Source organism: Chanos chanos, chromosome 9 (assembly GCF_902362185.1).
Source record: "Chanos chanos chromosome 9, fChaCha1.1, whole genome shotgun sequence".
NCBI lineage: Eukaryota > Metazoa > Chordata > Actinopteri > Gonorynchiformes > Chanidae > Chanos > Chanos chanos.
The window spans coordinates 17,199,958-17,226,505 of record NC_044503.1 but is presented as its reverse complement, the minus strand read 5'-3'; the positions used below and the strand labels follow the sequence as shown (position 1 = coordinate 17,226,505).

The window sequence follows — 26,548 nt, the reverse complement described above, 5'->3', positions numbered from 1 at the left end:
CGGCGTGTCTGAGCTGCGTTCACAGAGAGCGGCGTGTCTGAGCGGCGTTCACAGAGAGCGGCGTGCCTGAGCGGCGTTCACAGAGAGCCAAGTGTCTGAGCTGTGTTCACAGAGAGCCAAGTGTCTGAGCGGCGTCACAAGAGCGGCGTGTCTGAGCTGCGTTCACCAGAGAGCGGCGTGTCTGAGCGGCGTTCACAGAGAGCGGCGTGTCTGAGCTGCGTTCACAGAGAGCGGCGTGTCTGAGCTGCGTTCACAGAGAGCGGCGTGTCTGAGCGGCGTTCACAGAGAGCCAAGTGTCTGAGCTGCGTTTACAGAGAGCGGTGTGTCTGAGCTGCGTTCACAGAGAGCGGCGGTGTCTTGAGCGGCGTTCACAGAGAGCGGCGTTGTCTGAGCTGTGTTTACAGAGAGCGGCGTTGTCTGAGCTACGTTCCCAGAGAGCGGCGTGTCTGCGCTGCGTTCACAGAGAGCGGCGTGTCTGAGCTGTGTTTACAGAGAGCGGCGTGTCTGAGCTGCGTTTACAGAGAGCGGCGTGTCTGAGCTGCGTTTACAGAGAGCGGCGTGCCTGAGCTGCGTTTACAGAGAGCGGCGTGTCTGAGCGGCGTTCACAGAGAGCGGCGTGTCTGAGCTGCGTTCCAGAGAGAGCGGCGTGTCCTGAGCTGCGTTCACAGAGAGCGGCGTGTCTGAGCGGCGTTCACAGAGAGCGGCGTGCCTGAGCGGCGTTCACAGAGAGCCAAGTGTCTGAGCTGTGTTCACAGAGAGCCAAGTGTCTGAGCGGCGTTCACAGAGAGCAAGTGTCTGAGCGGCGTTCACAGAGAGCCAAGTTGTCTGAGCTGCGTTCACAGAGAGCGGCGTGTCTGAGCGGCGTTCACAGAGAGCCAGTGTCTGAGCTGCGTTTACAGAGAGCGGTGTGTCTGAGCTGCGTTCACAGAGAGCGGCGTGTCTGAGCGGCGTTCACAGAGAGCGGCGTGTCTGAGCTGTGTTTACAGAGAGCAGCGTGTCTGAGCTACGTTCACAGAGAGCGGCGTGTCTGAGCTACGTTCACAGAGAGCGGCGTGTCTGAGCTGCGTTCACAGAGAGCGGCGTGTCTGAGCTGCGTTTACAGAGAGCGGCGTGTCTGAGCGGCGTTCACAGAGAGCGGCGTGTCTGAGCGGCGTTCACAGAGAGCGGCGTGTCTGAGCGGCGTTCCAGAGAGAGCGGCGTGCCTGAGCGGCGTTTACAGAGAGTGGCGTGTCTGGGCGGCGTTCACAGAGAGCGGCGTGTCTGAGCTGCGTTCCAGAGAGAGCGGCGTGCCTGAGCGGCGTTCACAGAGAGCGGCGTGTCTGAGCGGCGTTCACAGAGAGCGGCGTGTCTGAGCTGTGTTCACAGAGAGCGGCGTGTCTGAGCTGCGTTCACAGAGAGCGGCGTGTCTGAGCAGCGTTCACAGAGAGCTGCGTTCACAGAGAACGGCGTGTCTGAGCGGCGTTCACAGAGAGCGGCGTGTCTGAGCTGTGTTTACAGAGAGCGGCGTGCCTGAGCGGCGTTCACAGAGAGCCAAGTGCCTGAGCTGCGTTCCAGAGAGAGCCAAGTGTCTGAGCGGCGTTCACAGAGAGCGGCGTGTCTGAGCTACGTTCACAGAGAGCGGCGTGTCTGAGCTGTGTTCTGCCTGGTGACGAGACCAAAAGCATCACCAAGGGAAAAAAAACAAACAGAAACAAAAAAAAAATGCTTCTCAGAGTGAACTGGCCTGAGGAGGGGACTAGAGGTGCTGAGACAACACTTCGTAAAAGACGGAAGTGTGTGTGGGTGGCACCAGTATATAAGACTGGTGGAGGACTGTTGTGGGTGGTACCAGTTTATAAGGCTGGTGAAGGAGGACTGGTGTGGGTGTGATCCGACCTCTGCGGCAGACGCAACGCTGACACTAATCAACACCACCATAGAAGGTCTTGTTTCACAGCTTGCTGTCCTAGTTTTCACGTCAGCTTGCCCAGTAAAACATTCTCTTATGGGAAACCAGTCAGTACATACCTACCCCTGCTTACCCAAAATATCAACAGATAAATAAACTTCCAACAAAAGGCTTCAACAAAAACCTCATTTGATCTATTGCTCATATGTGAAAACATCAGTTTATTCATTTATTGTCATATTACCTGATCTATCTTCACTAGTGTTTCTTCATACATACTCAGCACTATAGCTATTCCTTTACATTATTTGTTTCTTTATTAATTTACTCAATCTTTCATTTTTTCTTTTTGCAGAGAGAGGTGAAGGGAAACAAGAGAAGCGGAAATGATCTGTCTCTAACACACACCACAGCAACACAGCCATGCTTAGACTGGTCAGAGCGTTACAGTGCTTCTCACACACACTAAACCAAACACACAAAACGCAGCAAACACAGCAACACAGCCATGCTTAGACTGGTCAGAGCGTTAGTGTTTCTCACACACACTAAACCAAACACACAAAACGCAGCAAACACAGCAACACAGCCATGCTTAGACTGGTCAGAGCGTTACAGTGTTTCTCACACACACTAAACCAAACACACAAAACGCAGCAAACACAGCAACACAGCCATGCTTAGACTGGTCAGAGCATTACAGTTTTCCTCAGGCAGGGAGCTGACACACTACTGCACCAAACAGACGCCGGCTAAAACCTCCCCCATCTCCCTGCACAAAAAATCTGCCCTCAAGATGGTTCCCTTCAGGTGGGGTGAGGCTGACACGTGCTGGCTGTCTTTGTCTGTAAATGTGTCTCTCAATCTCTCTGAACACACATGCCTTCACACACTCACTCTGTACATGCATGCTCTCACGCAGTCTAAGGGTGTGGGGGTGGGCACAGCTAGATCCCCTGAGACTTTCATACGCCTGCGTGCACACATACAGACACACAGAGGATGGTGCTTTTTAACATATGTGATTTTCATATGATCTGAAGAAGAGCCCTGTGTGTGTTCCATGTGGAGCTCACTCGTTCTCTCTCTCTCTCTCTCACTCACACACACACACACACACACACACCCATTTGTGACACTGCTGAGGCCAGAAAAGGGCACCATTGATTGATTCATTTAAACACCCTCCCCCCAGTTCTTCCTCCTGTCTGTTTCTCCTCCTTCCTTCTTCTGTTTCATCCTCCCTGAATCTATCCATCCTTCTCTCCTTTCATCAGTTATCTCTTTCTCTTTCCTCCCTTCTCCTTCAAACCACCTTTAATTTTCCACCTCTTCCTTTCCCCCCCTTTAATCCTCTTTTTTTCTCCATTTATGGCGCGTATTCATGTGTTTCAGACCTTACACTCCTGTTTTTCTCCACTCCTCTTGAGTGTATTTTCTCTTTGTATTCACTGCTTCCCTTCAACAGCTGATCTCTTACATAACCTGTCCTGCACTCAGTTACCCAGCACATAACACACACACACACACACACACGCATACCTGTCTATACACACACAATACACACACACTCACAAAAACTCACACTCACGTGTATATATGCACACTGACACAAACACTCATTCATATATACACTCACATACACACAAAAACATACATATACACACACACACACACACTATATATATACATATATATATAGACACCCAGAGTGTGTGTGTGTGTGTGTGAGCGTGAGAGAGAGAGCGAGAGAGAGAGAAGGACGACCAGCGGTGTGGGCAGTAATTAATTGGTTTATGCTAAAGGTCGATCAGAGAGGACCTGAGTGAGAGCAAAAGAGCGTTAAAAAGGAGGAAGAATGATGGAGGGACGGACAGAAGGAGGGAGCAGCGTCAGAGTCAGTCTGCAGCAGCACGGTGTAAAGAGCAGGTTCTGCAGAGTGTGTGTGTGTGTGTGTGTGTGTGTGTGTGTGTGTGTGTGTGTGTGTGTGTGTGTGAGAGAGTGTAGTGCAGGCCTATAAATTATGCAGGCTTGTAGAGAGCCTGTTAGGCACAGCTGAGATGGACTGCTCCAGGGTTGTCCCTAAATGCACTCTTCCACACCTCCATACTCTTCCCTTCCTCTCCTCTCCCTTTCTTCACTCTACTCACTCTCCTCTGTCCATTCACCCCTCCCCTTCTCTTCTCTCTCTTTTTTTTTTTTTTGGCACACTAACAGTAGCTCCTGTATTATTCAGTGGCTGCATGTGGCCTGGGAGATGTTTAGCCCAGTATGAACACACACACTCTCACACACTCTCTCTCACTCCCCGCAAAACACAAACGTTGAGATTTCATTACCAACATTAAAGAACTCTATGCTGACACATTCTTCAAGCATTACGCTGCAAATCTATGGTAAACTCCTGAAGCAGCCTGTAAATCTAGTCTAGAGCTGCTTTACATCCCCCAGTTACATCAGGCTTACTGCGTAAATATGTATGTGTATGTGTGTGTGTGTGTGTGTGTGTGAGGGACAAACTGTGTGTGAGCGTATATGCAAGTGTGTGTTGGTCGCACAACACACGGCAGCAGGTTTCATTTTCTCAGTTTCTACGTGTCAGGTCTAAGTCTCCCACTGTATGATGAATTGTTATCGGAGACAGGAATGTCAGGCATCTCTAACTGCGTGCTCTCTCTCTCTCTGGCCACAAGCCTCCCCTCCTCTTCCTGTTTCTGGGCTGCTGATGAGTAAGAATAGCAGAACATTACTGAGCACTAACTTATCTTAGGTGTTGAGAGCCAGGCATTCATGTGTCTTTAACATTAACATTATATTACATTAGATTATATTTATTTGGCTGATGCTTTTATCCAAAGCGACTTACAAGTGGGAACAATTCAAGCTCCAAGTGCACAGACACTGTGACAGTCCAGTGCTGGTGTGCTTCACTGTAAACCCATGTAGAAAGCTAACAGAGGACTAGGACAATTAGGAATCAGGAAAGGTTCTGTCAGATCATAAAGTGTTGTTGAATAACAGCATTTATGTGTGTGTGTGTGTGTGTACAATAACTGAATATTTTCCATACAAGATATAGACTGAGACGGGGGTTGGTGGCACCTCATATGACAGGGAGAAAATGGTCTGAAAACATTACTGTTGTAAAAATAACACAGAATAATCCAATGACTCATGAACTGGCAGATCGAGCAGTCTAGTTAGACTGAGCCTCAGATACCCTTTCCCCCCCCACAACACACACACCACACAAAAAAAACACAAACACAGTTAGGCTGAGCCTTAGATATCCTTACCTCAGTATCAGAGAACCTTACACTCACTCACGCCTTCTCATTTCTAACAGTAAAGCAAAGCAGAATGATTACAGTCCTCATGAGACTGACAGAATAAAGCCATAAACATACAGTCCTTCACACGCCATGGGAAAATCATGCACTTTACACACTCATAGATTGCCTGCAGCACAGATGCCATGACAAAATTATGACAGGTTCAAAATGAATGTTCATGTCAAAAAAGTTGTGAGTATTCAAATTTGGTCTCATGACATTACTCCATCAGAATTCAGACTCACAGTCTCTGCTTAGCCAGCGTATGTCAGTGAATATGGTGAGAAAACTCTGCCCAGGATCCAGTGAGCGGATGTTCCCTGACATACTGAGGGTTAGATTTGACTGTGGGATATTGGCAGGGTCACAGAAATGCTACAGTCACACCAGAGCCCAGGCACCCCTCAGCCTGTGATATACACAGAGGAAGTAATCTATATGGCACTTTTCCACAGCAACCTCCCACACAGTGACTGTTCCTTTAACTCTATTACAGCAGCCTGGGACCAGGCAGTGAGCAGACACACAATACACACACACACACACACACACACACACATACAAACACAGACAAACTCTCACACATACGCACACCTTTGCTCACACACGAATGTTGCATGCATTCAGAAGGGGTAAGACTGTTGTAAGACTACTGTTGAAGCATACAGCACAACTAGTCTCAAAAGAGTGCCTGCTTTTAAAGACTAACCTGAAACACGCACACATATTATATACACACACAAACAAGCATACACAACCGAACAGAATTGCCACAGCTCAATACGGACAGCTTCATGCTTTCCCAAAAGAGTGAGTGAGTGAGTGAGTTTGTGTGTGTGTGTGTGTGCGTATTGCTATGTCTCTCTCTCTCTCTCTCTCTCACACACACAGTCCAGATCTTTCCATAGCCCTTTGCATTTCCTGAGGCTGTGGACAGAATCTTTCCAAAGCTAGAGAGAGAGAACTTTTTTTTCCATCTCTAAAACAGATGAGGACAAACAGCAGACCTGGTCTGACCCATCAGTCAAACAGGGTGCCAGCCTGGCCTGGCTTACTTTATATCAACTGATAGCAACCATTAACTGGCCTGCCCCAGTGTTTGAATCAGCTGGACTCATGATGTGGTCTGTGAGGATGTCTGAGTGTCAGCTGGTTGCTTAGAGCAATACTGGAGTCAGTTAGGTACACAGCCTAGATGTGACACAGAGTTCTGGAACAAGAGGAAGACAGCTGGGCTGGAAATGGTGGCACTGCAGTGTTGGAGACTAAAGAATGATGTTCTCAAAGCAGTGTTCAGCGCTCTGACTCCCCATCTCACACACACACACACACAGACAGACACACAGACAGACAGACAAAGGGCTGCAGGTTCTGCTCTGCACTCATTAAGTAGTTCTGAAAGATATCAGACACACATGGCCCAAGGTGTTCCCGTGACAACCACCTCCATGTCATGTGCTTAACCTATGACATCAGTGACAGCCAGTCATATCTTTTATAGCGCTGACAAGTGAATAAAAACTCTAAACAAAGTACAGTTACCCACGTTGAGACACCGGCGTCCACCTGTCATGTTTATTAGCGGCATTAGTGACTAGTTATGATGTGATGCAAGTTTTGTCCGCAGTTTGTCCTTTCCCCTCTCATTTCCTCAGGCTGATCCCATAGGAAATACTGATTATCATTACAGCTGGGCTGTGCTTTAAAACCAACCATGCCGTGAGGCAGATTAGGAGAACAAACAACAGTACAACAGAGGTTCAAAGGTGAACACACACACACACACACACACCAGAAGCAGTGAGTTATACTGAGAATTTTCACTGAACTCTTTGAGGCTTTAGTAAACACCCACCCAAATATCCACCCAATCAAACCACATCTCAGACCACACTACACAGTCAAACTACACCCCTCAGACTAGGGCTGTTCGATTATGGCAAAAATCATAATCACGATTATTTTGGTCAATGTTGAGATCGTGATTATTTAACAAGATTACTCACTGACTTTGGAAACATCATGCATTTATTGAATAATAAAAAAAAACCTTGTCTTTTTAACCATGGATTTTCTTGAACTTTAAAAATACATACATACATAAAATACATACCCCCCCCCCCCCTCCCCCCCGTGGGCGGTCTTCTTTCCCCTCCAAGCTCGGGTCCTCTACCAGAGGCCTGGGAGCTTGAGGGTCCTGCGCAGTATTTTAGCTGTTCCTAGGACTGCGCTCTTCTGGACAGAGATCTTGGATGCTCTTCCTGAGATCTGCTGGAGCCACTCTCCCAGTTCAGGGGTGACAGCTCTGAGTCTTCAGATTACCACAGGGACCACTGTCACCTTCACTTTACACATCTTTTCTAGCTCTTCTTTCAGCCCCTGGCATTTCTCCAGCTTCTTTTGTTCCTTCTTCCTGATGTTGCTGTTTCTTGGGACTGCTATGTCTATCACTACTGCTTTCTTCTCCTGCTTGTCCACCACTACTATGTCCAGTTGATTGACCATAATCAGCTTGTCAGTCTGTATCTGGAACTCCAACAGGATTTTAGCCCTGTCGTTCTCCATCACCTTCGGGGGTGTTTCCCATTTTGACCTTGTGACTTCCAGTTCATACTTGGCACAGATGTTTCTGTATACGATGCCAGCCACTTGGTTATGGCGTTCCTTATACGCCCTGGCTGCTAGTGTCATACACCCTGCTGTTATGTGCTGGATTGTCTCAGGGGCGTCTTTGCACAGCCTGCACCCGGGGTCCTGCCTGGTGTGGTAGACCTCGGCCTCTAGTGATCTTGTACTCTGGCCTGTTCCTGTGCTGCCATGACCAGTGCCTCTGTGCTGTCCTTCAATCCAGCCTTGTCCAGCCACTGGTAGGACTTCTCAATGTCAGCCACTTCCTCCATTTGACAGTGGTACATGCCATGCAGGGGCTTGTCCTTCCATGATGGTTCCTGCTCCTGTTCTTCTTCCCTCAGAGGTTTCTGCTGCCTGAGGTATTCACTAAGCACTTCATCACTTGGGGCCATCTTCCTGGTGTAGTCTTGGATCTTTGATGTCTCATCCTGGATAGTGGCGCTGACGCTCACTAGTACACAGCCTCCTTCATTCCGCTTAGTGCACAGTCTCAGGATGCTGGATTTTGGGTGAAATTCTCCATGCATTGTAAGGAGCTTTCTTGTCTTGATGTCAGTGGCTTCTCTCTCTTCCTTTGGCTGGCTTATTACTCCAACAGGGTATCTGATGACTGGCAGGGTATACGTGTTGATAGCTCGGACCTTGTTTTTCCCCATTCAGCTGACTTCTCAGGACTTGCCTTACTCTCTACAGGTATTTGGCAGTTGCTGCTTTCCTAGCGACCTCTTCATCATTCCCATTTGTCTGTGGGATTCCAAGGTACTTGTAGTTTTCCTCCACATCTGCTGTGTTGCCCTCTGGTAGTACAATCCCCTCTGTTCTGACTACCTTTCCTCTCTTTGTTACCATCCGACCACACTTCTCAAGCCCAAATGACATGCCGATGTCACTGCTGTAGAATATATATATACACATACATACATACACACACAGTCATGCGTCGCTTACCACCACAGTACATTCTGTGAAACAGGACATTATATGATTTGGATGTTGGGCGAACACCATATTAGAGGCTAAACTGAAAACAGAGAGATAACGCTACAACAGTCAAGAAACGCGCGATACACGAGATTGGATGCTACTGTCTATGAGTATACACTATTATACGGTAAACTTTTCATTAGTAAGTAGGAAAAGTTCATATTAAAATAACAATAGAAAGTACAGCATAGTACTTACATAAGCCAGTAACATAGGCGTTTACTATGACAATCAAGACATGCGTATGATAGTCATAGCAAACGCCTGGTTCCATCATACGCCTGGCAGCGCGATCGCTTTGTATACAAGAGACATGAGATACATGTGTTGCATGGGGGAAGCTGTTGCGTTCTATTACGTCCGGTTATGTCCCCTACGTCCCACTCTCCAATCGGGATTCCTGAACCCTATTATAACCTTATGGGACCACGGACGTATATACGGTCAGACATTGTCTGACCGGATGTTATGCGCCGCTTGACTGTACATACATTTCAATAAATAATGCGGCACAATAATCATTTTATCTCGATTATCTTGTTTTCATTATCGTTGGAAGCCAAACTCGTATTTGAAAACAAAATTCGATTAATTGCAGAGCCCTACTTCAGACCACACGACCCCATCAAACTACACTCTTCAGACCACATGACCCCATCAAACTACACTCTTCAGACCACACGACCCAATCAAACCACACATCAAACCACACTGCCCAATCAAACCACATCATTCCGACCACACTACCCAACCAAACCACACCTCTCAGACCACACTACCCAATCAAACCACACCTCAGACCATTACTCAATATTACTACACATCCTCACTCTCTTTACATCTGGCCTTAAGAGTGGCAATGCGCCGCTGCAAGGTCTGCCGGGTACAGTGAACAGCTCCGTACCCACAGCTTACCAGCTCTCTTTTCTCAGTCTGGCCCTCAGACTCTTTTCTCTAAGGGTGGAAATATCCGTGCCCAAGGAGATCCCATAAAACAGTGGCTTTGAATGAACCTGGACAGACTACCAACTGAATTATTTAACGTTGTAGAGAGAGAGAACAGCATCCAATAAAATGGCATTCCATGCACACATTTAAACACATGCACATGTACACAGCCGCAAACACACACGCACATACACCCACACACACCTCAAGATTACACACAGCCATGCTCGGTGTTCTCCGCATATTCTCTTTCACATGGATGATGAAATCTCCAACAAATCCATTTTTACCCTCTTTCATTTTGTCAGTACAGCTACTGAAATATTCTGTTTTGGAATGAGAAAGAGAGAAATGAAGAGGGATGGAGAGAAAGATAGACAGATGGACAGAGAACATGTGTGTGAGACAGAGAAAGAGGGAGAGAGAGGGAGAGAGACAGAGACAGACAGAAAGATAGAGTGTGCGTGCGTGTGAGAAAGAAAGAATGCACGTGTGAGAGAGAGAGAGAGAGAGAGAAAGAGAATGTATGTGTATGTATGTGTGTGTGTGTGAGAGAGAGAGAGATTGTCTAGCTCTCCATGAATCAGGACACATGGGCCTCCTGTAAGCCTCTTTACTGCCTAAGGAAACATGAAAAAGGCCAAACAAGAGCTGCCATTGACTGACAGACACATTACAGGGCAGGGAAGCCATTAATAGGCTTTGATTGGCCACAACTCTGCCCAAGCTAATACCACTTATGTAAGAATACCCACACACACAGAGGCAAGAACACACACACCAATCCCAAACTCCAATCAATTCACCCTTTGCCAAAACACCGTTATCGCCAGTCGTCTGTGATTACGTCTTTGTGGATGTGTGTACATGCTACTGTTGTGGACTCTGGTTTCCCTCTTCAGGAGCAGGTGAGAGGTGAACAAAGTCAACGCTTTGGCTCACGGAGTCAAAGTTAAGTCAGTGAGTGAATGTCTGAATCCAGCAGTCTCCACACAGCACACGTGACTCCTTTGAATAACCTTGGTCAGAGAAACAGAGCTGATAAAAGAGGGAGACACAGGAGAGGACTGCTGGACTGTAACTATGTGGAAAAGGTTCAGACAAACCAGGTTAATGTTCAGACCTCAGAAACTGAGCTAACATAGTCCATCTGCTACACTGTTTCTCTCATTTACAGACACACTCTCACACACACACACACACACACACACACACACACACACATATATACACCTAATCTTCTTTCTTTCTGTATTTCCATCATACTCCATATCTTAACTCTGATCATATCTTTCATGATCTCTTATCATATCTTTCTCCTGGAGGTTTGCTTTAGTACAGTTGCTTTCCCAGCTTGGAGAAATGCTTCATAATAAGGTGTGTGTGCGTGCGCGTGTTAGACCATGTGTGTGTGTGTGGTGTTAGACTGGGTGTTTGTGTGTGCGCAATGTTAGTGTGTGTGTAACGGCTGGGGACAGGGGAGGTGAAGGGCTGTCCTGGCCTGACCAGCGGTTCTGATCCTGACCCGTTACTCAGTGGAGCTTCATCAGCTGGCAAAGCACAGGCACACTGCCAGCTTCAGTGCCCATAATTCTCCCTTTCCGTCTCTCTCACATACACACACACATACACACAAGTGAGAGTTCTCTGTTCTCTTATTTGCATATGGGATAACTCCTGTCCATCCTGTTTTCTTTCCAAGCTTAATTACACACACACACACACACACAGATAGACTTGTATTTACCTGCTGACGGTGACTTCCTTATGATGGTAATTTAAGATGATAATGCTACAAGACCTGACTCATGTATACTGCAGTCTAAACAGGACTGCAAATCGGGCACAGCAATTCTCCAGACACACACACACATAAACAACATACACACACACTCACACACATATATATATACCACACACTGACACACACGGCAGTCACAGACCAAGCCAGGACTCCAACATGAATAAGACCATCAATGCCCTCTCTTAGACCTGCTCAGCATTGGAGGAAAAAAAAAAACACACAGAAAACAGCTCATTAGTTTTCCAGAGAAACAGAGCTGGTGGCTTCTGAAAACCAGTGGACAACCATTACGTTGCACTGATAGCATAGACCATTAGACTCAGTATACATAGAGGAGGGGCTGTGATGAAAAAGACCACAGACAAGCACTCCTGGAGATGTGGGCAGAACAATTTGTGCATGAAAAATGCCACCTCTGAACCTCAGGCCCATTCAGGCCGGTCCTGTCGGCCCAGTTTGCCGTCGTTGGCTCTCACATCCTCTGTATGTAGAGGCTGTGGAATGTAATTACCAACACAGCTGCACTGCTGACGCAGTGAAAAAGCTCTGTTCATCCGAGATCCCCATCTCCCTCAGTCAGACAGACGAGAGGAAGAGAGAGGGAGGGAGAGAGAGAGAGAGTATGAATAAGAGGAAGGCAGAAGGAAGGAGAGTAAGAGAGAAAGGGAGGGAGGGAGAGAAAGAGACTGTGTGAAGCAGAACGAGCCACTGATTCTGAGCATGTAGTGTGCTGTCATGGACTGTGCTGTCATGGAAAAGTAGGTCAAAGGAGGCCATTTTGTTTTTGGCTTTTTCTTTGTTTTGGTTTTTGTCAGAGAGCATGTCGCATCTCTCAGTGAAGAGGGTCTGGAGAACAAGACAGCGCCTGCATCAGATCTGAATCTCTCTCCCTCTCTCTCTGGTTACTTTTCAAAACAGGCATATCACATATGGGGCTTGTTTGGACACAGGCGCTTCAGAGGATGGTCAGTGATTTTCACTTTTCTATTCTAGCTGTCTTTCACTCAACACAAATAAGTCAGAACCCCAGTCTTTACTTAGGGGGCTAAAAAATTCACCACTTTACTGTGGTGAATCGGTCAAAACATTCGTCACCCTAGAGCTGACCAACACGAACACAGAGATATTTACCACTCTCCCACAGACCATCGGTTCAAGTGTGTGTGTATGAGTGTGTGCATGCATGTGTATGAACGTGTGTGTATTGTGTGTGTATGAGTGTGTACGTGTATGAGCGTGTGCATGTGTATGAGCGTGTGGGTGTATGAGCGTGTGTGCGTGGGTGTGTAAGAGAGTGTGTGAACATGTATGTTTACGAGTGTGTTCGTGTGCACGTGTGTAGGTATGCGAAGCGTCAGATCCAACCCAGTCCTCTGGGTTCTATCATCTTAATTCCCAGCTCCATCTGTAACCAAGCAGCATTCCACTATACAGCAACACATTTTATCAGCACAGGAAACTGTCTAATACCAGAGTACAATCAGCCTAACTACACTCACACACACACGTACACAAAACACGTGTATACAGACACATACAGAGAGAAAGACACACACACAGAGATATACAAAACACACAAAGACACAGAGAAGAATAAGATGGAAACAAAAAGACGGCGCAAGTAAGAATTCAACACATAGAAAAGTATTTTCAGCTTACAGAATCTAGGACTGTGAAATCCTCTTCCTGAATCTTACCTGCCCCTGAGGTACTCAGGCCTACAGACCTAACCCTATCCCTAATGCCTAACCCTAATACACACAGATCAGGTGATTAATTAACACCCACCACACACACACAGCAGCAATGCCAGTCATCAGACCAGTCAAAGGGGACGTCCTGACACCCTCAGCTCTGTTCTGATAGGTAATCAGCACTGAGTGTCTCACACACGTGGGTTTAAGCTTCAAGAGACTGACGCACAATAGACAAGAGTGATTTTGAATGTGTACGAAATAAAAGATTTTCCTGCTACACAGAGAAAGTTGCCACTGGCAAAATAACACAGCATCCCCCCCCCACCAAAAGGAAAACCTGCCATCTGTGTGGGCCTTGGCACTGCAAAAAAACAAAACAAAAAAAAAAACAAAACAAAAAAACACATGTGAATGGATTTGTCACGTGCACACCAAACATGCACGTGCACAGCTGGCTTCTGACAGCAAGAAGACTGGAGTGGTCCTGCATTAGAGCCCACTGTCAGGCCTTCCCTGCTTACACAGACCACAGAGAAGGTCAAACAGCACGCCTCACAGAATACACTCATTACTTCCTTCCCCAGACCACACAGAACAATTATATTTATCTACTGCATGGAATCACTAATCAGGCATTTTGTCCTTTTCTCCCAGGCGGACAGGAATTTGCATACATTAACATTAATGAGATGTGCAGAGTCAGTGACAGGACTGGTGGAGTATAAACACCTTGGCGAATCACTGACCAACTCCATACTAGCCAAAAAAACTGTCCCTTTTAGTAAAAACCAGGCCCATGGAGAAAGAAAAGAAAACTGTATACAAGAAAAGGATGCGTCAAAACAAAATACTAGGCACAGGTCAATACAACACAATTATTTATTTAAATCATTTATAAAATACTCATCAAATTTTCAATGCTCTTAAGAGACAGTCATACTTAGGGCTGGCAGTTACTTCAAAATACATGACCTGGGATTATAAATTTAATCCCACACTTGCCATTGCTCTTGTCTGAATCAGTCCTATAAATCTAAATGCTAAATGAGGGCTGTTTGGTTTCCAACAGGCATCACTCATTCCACTCTCCAACAATCACTGCCTGAATGCTTTATCTGGGTCAATTTACTAAAATGCCAAAATCCCAAAAAAGCAACCGCTTGAACCAAGCACAGTGTGCTTCTTTACAGCTGTCAAGAGAGAACGTAATATCCTAATCCGTAATCCCATGACAAAATCTGATGAAAAACCAATCCATTACACTCAAAACACCAACACAACACATTGCGCTTCTGCTGAACTACCTGGTGAAATGATGTCGTCTGAATACAGACAGAAATGCAGAGTCACTACCACCCCCTCCAACCCAAACAATGTGTGAGTGTGTGTGTGTGTGTGTGTGGCCAGTGACCTTAGATACACTTCCAATAACCTAAACACAGCAGAAAGCCAGGCAGCACACTGCGCTCCCAGCATGCACCAGCACTGCTCAGCTGCTTCCTGTCAGAGCTCTGCCAGAGAGAGAGAGAGAAAGAGAGAGCATGCTCTCTTAACACCATGAGCAGATCTGGGCACAGGTGCTTCCAAAGCCCTGCTTTTGGCATCAGCTTTGCAGATGTATGAAAGATATCTTTCCCCTTAATCGCGTGTAGATTTTATTTCTTTTAGGAGACGCTATACCCTTAAATTGACAAAAACCGTCCTGAAGCAGCGAAATGTATGTATTATTTGTATTACAGTCAGCGACAATAAAGAGAGAACTGTTACACACCTGACATTTTTTAAGTCTTTAAGGGTCTTCTCCACATAAGACCACATAACATTCTTGACTACATATCGACGTGGGCACATTAGCCACAAATGCTATCACAGATTTATGTTAACCTGAGTCGCAACCCTGGAGAACATTATCAACTGAACACTGACCAAGAGAATAGTCGTTCGGTCAAACAATACCCCGGATCAAAGTACCAAAGCAATCACGAGGCAACAGTGATTGACCCAACTCTCCCGGGACTGCTCCCTCAGACACCCAGACGTCACCGGCCATCACTACACTGTCAAAGAGGACAAGGATTTCCAATCAAGTGGGCGACAGCGCATGCGTTGCGGCAGGTGCGCCTCCTTGGTGCTCAGCGATTGTTGGCGGAGCAGTTAGAGAACTTACCTGAACGACCCACATCAACGCAAATAAGAAATTTATTTAACCATTAAACAACTAGATAAACAATATTTCGCGCATTTATATCGGTCTGTGACAGACTACTACGCTGATCCTTTCAAAGTCGAAAACATCCAAACAGAGCAGTCACTTAGAACTGCAAATACTTTGAAAAACTCATAGAATGAGTAATAGGACTATATTCTCAGAAATCTTTTTAAAAGATACATACACAGACCACACTGTCTTGATTCATTACATTAAACCTGTTAACTTTTGGTCATATGTTAAAAAAAACTTACCTGCAGTTCGCACCAAGCCACTTCAACCCAAGTGTCCGTGTCCAGACCCTTGTACACAGTTTTGAACGAGCCTCTGCCGAGTTCGATGTCAAACTTGAGAAAACGACCACCGGGAGAGGTGGCTACCGCTTTCATTTCGGCTTCCTCCTCGTTTTCGTCGTTTGCTGTTTTCTCGGTGATACTGGCACCATCACTGCAATCAGCATTCAGTTTAGAGGCGAGTCTTTCTCTGTCTTCGTCGGCGCTAGCGCTCTCTGTTGCACTGTCTTTCTGCCCGGTTTGGCTTTCGGTGCTGGATCCTTCTTGTAAACCTGAGCGGGCACCTCGAGCTCGGTCCACTATCGTCCTCAGGTTGATGTTGAGGAGTTTACTCTGGTTGTCACACTCGGGCGCCTCGTAGACTTGTTCGTCATTGTCCGCGAACCACAAACTTCTCCGAATAAATCTCTGTCTTGCGCCCCTCGGGTAGTTCGAGGGAGGATAGGCGCTAGGGTCGCTGCCTCCGCGCACCATTGTCGAATTGTCCATGTTATTGACGTTTCCCTCACTGATGGTCTCATAAATATGCATATTAAGTTCACACTGGGAATTGGGGACGGATGGAAATTTGTTCCCCAGGAGAGCTTTGGTGTCGTTCGACTCCATGGTGATCAATTTTACAGTTTCAGATCATCAGCGTCTCCAAATTACCGAAGCTATTTCAGACGTTACCACGGGGGAGCGGCAGCCGCGTGCCTGCAGCGTTCGCGGGCTGACGCAGTTAACCAACATGAGGAATCACAATTTCAGAATCCCACATCCTTACTTGAACTTGCAAGTGGGGAAAGACCACCTAAAACATCAGTAACAAAGCATGGTAACATAATAATGCACTGTAATACGGATATCTCAAACAAAATTACAGTGTGTCGTAACGCATATCCAAGTCTGTGAGTCAAACAAAGGCCAAATATATTGGATTCTTGAAGCAATAAACTAATCGCTGTCAATACGGTTTCCCCTGCAGAGGATGAATAATTGAAATGGGCACATTTGGTGCAACTAATAACTCTATTTTCCTTGGCGGGTACAATCCGTTAAAGTGCGCACAGTTAATAACTGACACCTCTATTGCTTGCATTCATACCCAGCGAAACGTGGGGGGGGGGGCTGTATGAACTTGGCACAATGAATCTGGTAACAATTTCAGAGTATCCATTAAAAAAAGACTGCTCACAGTTTATGATGTTGTAGCTCATCCGCTAATAATAGCCAGCCAGCTATCTCAAAACGGATACAATGAGAAACAGGTCTGGCGCAGATGTTATCTACGGTGTCGCAATTGCTTTTTTCCCCGATGAGACATGACGACGTGGAATAACAAAAACACTAAAAAACGACCACTGCGTAGAGGTGCGAAGCCGGTAATACGCCTCCTTTATTAGCTGAGGTCCCTTGGAAGGAAGAATAGCCTACACGTTGAGAAGGATGTCCGAGTGCGTTTTTCGGCTTCAGAAGGAAAGACAATCCATTTCGTAAATAATCAGACAACTGAAACGTTGTTGAATCGAAAGACGTTGTCGTGGTCTACAAATTCATTTCCACTGTAATTTGATGTCGACGGCACGGCCGAGCGTGCAGTTTCTTCTCTCCCTACGAAGAGCTTGGCTGACAGGGAAAAACCTATAGCTTATTCAAACGCAGGTTTAAAATGTCTCTCCCACGCCCATAGTAACGACGGACGTGGGCCACCCAATAGAAACGCACGTTTTCACCGGAGACCTCCCGCTGTGTAGCAGCGTAGGTAAGGCGCGAGGCTAGCAAGTGTACCTGTTGTAAGCTGATCCTGCTGCCCCTACAACCATTCAATAGTTAAATGCTGCGAAAAGTCCAATATCAATAGAAAAACACAGAAAACTTATTCTTAAGGAAAGAGTTAAAACTGCATATTTTCGGTATTCATATTTTCGCCTTGTGTGCTCTGTGTCCTTTGGTGATATTAAACTAAATTTGTTTCAAAATCAATATTAGATTTCTGTAAAGGGTAGTTTTACCTTTAGCGACTTTTCCATCATACCAGACATATTTAACCTGTATGTTTTAGGCTTTTGGCCTACAATGAAAATAGATGGCAAAACAATCATTGTTGATTGTTTGTCGTTTGATTAATTAGGCCTCGTTGATAATGCAATAATTGTGATGCAGGAAATTGAATTTCACCACTGTGTAACTGAATCTTATGCAGCCAGTGCAGGGACAATCAGTTAATAAGGTCACATTTTCCACAGGTGAAATTTGATCACAGGTATTAAAACAACTCTCTCTCTCTGCCTCCCTCTCTCTCTCTCAAACGTACACACATACAAAGAGAAAGGGGAGACTGAGAGAGAGAGAGAGATGACAGATTAAATAGTTAATCAGGCTATTGATACTTGAAATAACTGTCTCCCCAATTTCCAGTATTTCATTAAATAATCTGTATTTAATGATAATAATTTAAAAAAATAGATGTAGATCATTTGTTTACAGAACAAACAAACGAACCTTACGTCTTACTGATGAGGGGATAGCAGAAATCAGACCGTACATGATGTGGTTCCTGAGGTGTCAGATCAGTTACTAATACTGAAAAAGCTGTTAAATTTGTCAAAGAGTAAAATGGTCTCCAGTCAAGCAGTAAAACTGGGTCATACGAATTCTGCAGAAAAGAAAAAGAGAGTGCTTTCGGGTTGGAAAATATAAATTGTCCTGCATGTGTTTAAACAGAAATGTTTGCAATCCACACCTTATTGTTCAGGCATGTCTGACTTTGCTTCGAGACACAATTGCCCTAGAAATTCTACAGTTCCGTCTTACACAACAGTAGCAACAGACATATGACCAAAATAATTGGAAACATGCGCTGGACCTTCTGTCTTTTTCAACCTTTTTTTTGAGACAGGAATAAAACAAACACTAAAGTGAGCTTCTGTGTGTCTGTCTGGACAGGGGAGCAGTTGTTTCCATTTGGAGCTGAATTGAAATCAGATAACCAAAGGGGAACAAAATCAGGCAATTCTGAAAATGTAGTAATAAAATTATAGAATTATAGAAATATTTCATGCTGTAGCAATGAAGAATCGTTTTGTATTAGCTCTTTTAAATGTGTTCTAAAAACATCAACTGACAAAAACAACATGTAAAATGGCCTTCAGGTCTAGGAGTATGATGTGAGAGGGATGTGGTGACATGGAGGGTATATATTTCTGTTCCCCAGTGAGAATTAGGAGTGAATCAGATCTCTCTTTCAGTTCAGTTCTTATTCTTGTGCCACTTAATACATGTAAATTCTTTGAACTACAGCAGTAGTTTGTCGTCCTTTGCCCCCCCCCCAGCCCCCACACACAAACACAAATAATCTGTTCTACTAACCCAAGTTCCCAACTATTGTGAATTCAAAGGTTAATTATTATAAAGTCAAAGATACTGTAAACATGACGTATGCATAGTATAAATCAAAGAGTATATAGGCTTAATGTATCTCTGCACCATACATTTTTCAGTTGTTTAACCCCATATTCTCATTATATGTGTCAATATAACCAAATAGAGGAAGTTGATAAGTTCTGTCTTTGGTACGAAAGTTTATATTCAAGCCACATATTGGCTTTCGCTGACTCCTTTTCCGGACAAACTGGGAACTTAGCTTCTGACCGCAGTACACTGATGTGCTCTGTGGCTCGTGCTTTTCAGTCTACAACTCCTGCTACGAGTGAAACAGAAGAACATTCGACAGTTGCCAACTGACATTCAGAAATGGCCTCAGACAACATCGAATTGAATGAGCATCCAAGAGAAAACAACGGTGGGGTAGAGGTGAGTAGCCTAATTCGGATGAGACCGCTAACTTTGCTGTCTAGCTAGATCACAAAGGGCAGACTACATCCTTGGGAACGCTCTCTAGGTATGTAAATAAGCAGTAAAAATAAAACAAGATGTTAAGCATCCGCTTGTCAAATAGTTTTCCGAATACTCACAAAGTGCCCTTAGCCACTGTAGATATACTGGTTTTATCTGTGAATTTACTATGTTTGCTACTGGTCAACTCTCAAAACTTTCACTTGTATTAAATCGCAAGGGGGGAAGTCGCGGCTATTTAAAGACATTGAAGACTACAGGATATATATTGACGGTACAGTTTGCCTTTTCGTGTTTGCCAGCGGTTTCTGATATGTTCTCTTGGACCCAAAAGTCAGGATATTGGCGTCTGAATCTCATTGCGTTTAAGTAAATTGGGAAAATCCGGATTAGGATGACGCACATAACACACGAGTGCCCTGCTCCACGTATCACATGCAAGATGTGAAATCGAACTTTCGTATATGCGCATATGAAGTCGCGGAGCCTACACGGATGAAACATTTCATGAACGATTAAGTAGGTTTTACAGTAGCATTTGAATGTTCCATTTCTGTACGTTACATGTGTACTATACATGTACATAAGAATTCCATGTTAATGAATGTGAGTATTCACTGGAGTGCATGTACGTGTGAGTGTGTTTTTATATGTTTGTGCCGTTAAAGTTATGACAAAAGGCCTCACACACATACAAACACCTGTGCCTTCAAACACACACACACACACACGCACACACACACACACACACTGCTCTGTAAGGATGGAGAGGGGCAAAAAAAAAAAGAGAGAGAATGCGAATGAGGTGATGGTTAGTTGAAGAAGTACAAATACCCGTGAGAATCCCTTTGAAGAAAGACGAGTCGTTTTATACAGCATGTCTTAAAATACATGGATGGTACATGGAGGGCTAAACCTGCCAAAAGAGTTTTTTCCCTCTTCTTCTTCTTCTTCTTTTTCACCGCCTATGGAGCTGCTGTGAGTGAAGTTGTCAAAAAAGTTTGGGAGTTTAAAACTTTAAAAGTATACACACACACACACACACACACACACATGACCTGGACAAGTAAAGGGAAACTTGTTCTCATTCTGTGCTGAGACAGATACACACAAAAGATTTTCCATCTCATTTTCCTTGTTCTTCATTTCTAAGAATAACTATACTCCTTATTGACTGAACTATATGAAATCCTAATGGAGCAGCCCTCGTGACACAAACAAGAAAGGAAACAAAACAAGAAAGGGCTGGGAAAAAAACAAAGTCCCATAAGTTTATCCTTCTCGTTATATTAGCTATTAGGTAAAACGATTGTATGGAATGCTCTTATAGCGTCTTTTGAACGAGCTTTTCATTTCACACGCTCTGCTGTGTCTTTACAGCCTTGGTGGTTTTTTGCGGTTTTTACGTCTGGTCTGACATGATTTCCGTCTCTGATATAGAACATGTCAGAAATTAGGTCAGAGATTATCGATGTCTGTATGGTAGATTATTTAAAATGTTCACCACAACTGATCGTAAATATTTGGTCTTTTTCATCTGCGGTGATTTAGTTTAGTTTTCACTGAAAACGTTTCATAAATAGGCCTATATCATGTAGAACTGCATGATCATAAAATCACACAAAATCAGTTCAGAGGAATTCTTAAATCATAAAATCACACAAAATCAGTTCAGAGGAATTCTTAAATCATAAAATCACACAAAATCAGTTCAGAGGAATTCATAACAAACCCGAATAGCAGAAGTTCCTTATTAGTCACACTTTTGCTATTAGTTACTGCACTTTGATCACCCTTGCACATAATCGCTACCGTACAAAATGAAAACAAGGGTCAGACACGTTACCTTGGCTAAGTGGTTCTGGGTTTGTACATAACTACTACATTCTATTCATATTGAGCGATGGAATATGCTAGAGTGCTGTCAGAAAGGTTTTGATGAAAGAGGCTTAACGCTCTGTCTTCGTTTGTAATGGTGATAAAAGTTATCCTTGATTGACGTGTAATCAGGTATAGACACAGTCCTGTAGCCAGCGCGTACTATGACAGGTGTAGAACGAGCGTTGGTTTGGGATGGGATGTTGAGCTGAACGTCACGGACTCTCCCAGATTTTGACCTTCACTTGTGCACAAGGACAGAGCAGACTAAGTTGTTTTCCCGGAGTGGTTCAAATTAAATTATGCATTTCAGTAAGTATTTGTAATACCAAATGTTGGCATTGTATTACCCTGTTAAAGAAGAAGTGAAATCTCTATTGTCTGAAATGTTTATAGGCCACAAAGAGGGAGGGACTTGCAGAGGAAGTGCATGTTGTTCTTTTCATGGTTTTGAATGAGATTTCTTCACACTTAGTTAATAGGAGGGAAGTAGACCATCTGCCATGGAACTGTTTTTCTGAAAAGAGAAGAAAACCTAGTTTATGTCTCCTCTAGCTATGTCTGTCATCTAACTGTCTCTGCAAGAGCTCAGTTATGTAATCTCTGTGTATGTGTGTGTGTGTGTGTGTGAGAGAGAGAGAGAGAGAGAGAGAGAGAGAGAGTGAAAGAGACTGGGACACTGACAGCCAAGTTGAGGGGGGGTGAATGGAAGATCTTTTTGTACAGTAAGATGAGCTAATGGTGTCATTTACGACATGTCTACGCTGGGACAGACTGTCAGTAAAGGCCTACAGGCACTGGAAAATGGCCTCCGCTGCTCTTTGGCCTCACAGGAGTATGTGTGTATGTGTGCTAGTGTGTACATGTGTGTGTGTCTTGCATCAGGACACAAATCTGTTCATCATTTTGTTTAAACAAGCATAAAACTAAAAGCCCATATAAGTGTGTGTGTGTGTGTGCGTGTGCGTGTGTGTGTGCGTGTGCGTGTGTGTGTGCATGTGCGTGTGTGTGTGTGTGTGTGTGCGTGTGCGCATGTGTGTGTGTGTGTGTGTGTGTACATGGTATAACTAAAAGCTCTTCAGAAATCCATGGAAATGTGATTTGTTCTGTTTAGATCAATGGGCTGGATGGAGCTTGGCCAGAGTTTGAGAGAACAGAGAGAAACTGATGTAGCATGATGGATATACCACCGTGAAGACATGCTGACAGAGAGAGAGATGGAGAGAGAAGAAGTCCTCATTTACCTGCATTGACATATTATACTCTCAATATTTTAGTGAAAAACACTGTACACTGAACACTGAATTTGTGAGTGTTATGAGTTTTTCAGAACGCTACGGTCAGTTCTTAGGTGAGGCAATAAAAAGAGTTTTTGTTTCCACTGTTGTGGGCATCAGGAGAGCCGGCGTACTGAAACATTTTGAGCCAAAATGCCATTCTTGCTCTTCATTATTTCCTGATTGTGATACATTCCAGAGTGACCTCTCATCGTGTTTAGATGTTTTACCTGAAGACCAGCTCTCAGTACACCCCCCTCCCCTTTCTCTCTCTCTCTCTCTCACACACACACACACACACAAACAGACACAACAAAGTATTGGGGTGATTACTGGAAATGCCTGTGCGTTGGGGAAATCACTGAAGTATGAAACTTCGAAAATGTGGGAAATTCACAGTTTGCTTATTTTCTGCCTCCAACACTTCTGCAGACTCGTCCTATTCACACCACAAATGAAAGTGTGAGTGTGTGTGTGTGTGTGTGTGTGAGAGAGAGAGAGAGAGAGAGAGAGAGAGAGTAAAGGGACAAATGAGAGTAAATTGGTATCGGAGTGTGTGTGTGTGTTTGTGTGTGTGTGTGTGTGTGTGTTTTGTCTTTAGAAAAACTCTTAAGTTAATGACCTTTTAGCTTCACTTGTGTGTCTGATCACTGTGTGTGTGTGTGTGTGTGTGACTCAGTGACCATGCTATTACAGGAAAGATAGTAGCAGTGTCGTAGTTTAGTTTCTGCCAATTTAGATGTCTCTCACAGTTTCTCTTTTCTTCTCTCTCCCCTCTACCACCTGCCTCGACCGTGTTGTTTTCTCTCTAACTAACCCGTTCTCCTGTGTCTGTGTGAGTGTTTGTTGTTTGTGTCTTGCTACAGAGATGTGGCTTCCATCTTTAAGTTGGCAGCCTGACTTTGTCTCCATGCCCTGCTGTCCCTGGCCCTACTCACCCTCCGTGGCCCTGCTCCTCCTGCGCCTCCCACACCCATTAGTGTGTTTCTCATATGTGTGTGTGTATGTCTCATATCTCCCCCCCCCCCCTCGCTTGCCTGGGTCAAGACCCCCTGCTGATTTTGTTGTCTTTATTTTGTCTGCTAGTGTGTTTTGTTCTGCATTATGTCTATATTGCTTGTAATTGCCCACTGGGTTAGCACCTAGTGCACACCTGTCCGGCCGCGAAGGGGTCTCCTCTCCCTGTGGTCCTTCTCAAGATTTCTTCCATGTTTTCCACTGCTACTCCTGGGTTTTCAGGGAGTTTTTTCTTCCCCGCTATGAGGATTAGGTCAAGGGGTGCCATAAACAGTGATATTGGGCTTTAAATAAACGTGAATGTGAACTTGAACAGTGAGATTAGACAGTAACAGTGAAATTATACAGTAGCAGCCAATGGAGAAAACTTGGTTGTATATTACAAACTGTTGTTAATGTCCAGTAGCTTTACTGTCTGATACATAAACAGTCACATGTCACCCCTCAGAAAAGGTTATCCAGATCTCTGTCCCCCTCTCTTTCTCTCACCCCCCCCTCACACACACAGATAAACAAACACACGTGCGCGCGCGCACACGCACACACACAGATAAACAAACACACCACACACACACACACACACACACACACACACACTAGCAAGAACATTCACAAAAAGGAATGTCACTTCTCTATTTCATCAGAATGGCTCCCCTCACCCCCAAAGGACCCCACCCAGCACACACACACACACACACAAACCATCAACACATTAAACACCATGTTAAATAAGCCACAGAGATTTTCCTTTCTCTCTCTCTCCCCTCCCTGTTATGCTTTTCAGGCATTGAGGCACACTCTCTCTCTCTCTCTCTCTCTTGCTCTGGTTCAGGAGCTACTGATATACGCCATGTATTATTACATTTAACGCACAGAAGCAGGTTTGGCCAGGTGTGTGTGTGTGTGTGAGTGAGTGTGTGTGTGTGTGTGTGTGTGTGTGTGTGAATGCATGTTTGAGTGGCACAAATGTATTGAATGCCATTTTGCCAAAGTTTGCCTTATTTGTAACCCCTTCTTGACTGATTCTGAAGAATTTATCCAGTGGAAATGAACCAATATTTACCAAGTCAAGTCCAAAGTCTAGTCCAGATTGATCCTATGCTGTGTTAGCGATAGGGCAGGCAGCCAGAGTTAACTTTTTAGAAAATTCTGTTGACCTCTGGTTTAACCGAGTGCCAGTAAGGTCAAGAGTATGGCTGAAGGCCAAAGTCATGACAAACAGACGTGGGTAATTCCAGTGAGGGTCACTGACTGGTTTTAGAGACCTGCTGTAATGGCGTGGATGCAGGACAACAATGCGCTGATTCTGCTGAGTCTCCCTGCCTTCTTGTAAAGAGTAGGTGAAATGTTATGTAATGTGATAATGCAGGAAGGCTAAAAGCAGCCCACCAGTGGGTCCAGTGGCTGACTGCAGAGAGTGAACTGGAGGATGGGCTGATAGTGCTGGAGTCAGCAGTCTTCCTTTCATCCCTTCTTTTTTCTCTGATGTCATCAAGGTCCTCCTCTGAAACAGCTGGTTTGCATGATGACAGCTAATCAATAACCAGAGAAATGGAGTGGTTATGCCAAGCATCTGCCCCCCCCCCCTCCCCACACACACACACGCAACGTGTCTCACTGGGACTGCAGATAATAGGCAATCAATAGAAATTCATCAATCCGCATTTAATCTAAATGTAGTTCCATTTAAAGAGTGAAATGTTCTGTCTATCTCTCCCTCTCTCTGTCCCTCTCCCTCTCTCTCTGTCCCTGTCCCTTGCTCTTTTTCTCTCTCTCTGTCTCTGTCTGACCCCCCCACCCCCACCCTCCATGTATGTCTTTTGTTCCTATTTAATTTAGTATAAACTGGCCAACTGTCTGCTGTTACTGTGATGGCTTCAGTTTGACAGCCAAATATTGCAACATTACTAACACACATACACCCACACCTCTTAAGATTATGAGGTATCAATGCGAGAGATAGAGAGAGAGAGAAAGAGAGAGAGATTAATTAATAACAGAGCTTGGCACTATGATCTACCTCAGAGGTGGTTCTGTGAAGATGTTGTGGTGGCTGTTGAAGATGTTGTGAAGATGTTGTGGTGGCTGTTGAAGATGTTGTGAAGATGTTGTGGTGGCTGTTGAAGATGTTGTGAAGATGTTGTGGTGGCTGTTGAAGATGTTTTGAAGATGTTGTGGTGGCTGTTGAAGATGTTGTAAAGATGTCGTGGTGGCTGTTGAAGATGTTGTAAAGATGTCGTGGTGGCTGTTGAAGATGTTGTAAAGATGTTGTGAAGATGTTGTGGTGGCTGTTGAAGATGTTGTGAAGATGTTGTGAAGATGTTGTGGTGGCTGTTGAAGATGTTGTAAAGATGTTGTGGTGGCTGTTGAAGATGTTGTGAAGATGTTGTGGTGGCTGTTGAAGATGTTGTAAAGATGTCGTGGTGGCTGTTGAAGATGTTGTAAAGATGTTGTGAAGATGTTGTGGTGGCTGTTGAAGATGTTGTGAAGATGTTGTGAAGATGTGGTGGCTGTTGAAGATGTTGTAAAGATGTTGTGGTGGCTGTTGAAGATGTTGTGAAGATGTTGTGGTGGCTGTTGAAGATGTTGTAAAGATGTCGTGGTGGCTGTTGACTGTTGACAGCCTCAGGGAGTTTGCAGTCTCCTCCAAGTTGAACTGTAATTGTAAAGAACCTATAAAGAAATGGTGTTTAGTTTGCATTTCAAAGACTTCTCTTTCCAACCATTGTTTTTTTCAGTATTTTAGAGAAAAA

The 26,548-nt window shown here is 44.8% G+C and overlaps 1 protein-coding gene across 1 annotated transcript in view; it reads right to left on the bottom strand.

Moving 5' to 3' along the window:
- Window positions 1-23,690, bottom strand: part of LOC115821440 (serine/threonine-protein kinase WNK2) — a 64,132-nt gene extending 40,442 nt beyond the window's left edge. Inside the window, exons 1-2 of the mRNA XM_030785266.1 lie at window positions 23,644-23,690; window positions 15,748-16,357 (exon numbers count right to left, since the gene is read on the bottom strand). Of these exons, the coding sequence (XP_030641126.1) occupies window positions 15,748-16,357; window positions 23,644-23,690 (657 nt within the window). The remainder of the gene's footprint in view (window positions 1-15,747; window positions 16,358-23,643) is intronic.
- Between the last annotated feature and the right edge of the window lie 2,858 nt (window positions 23,691-26,548).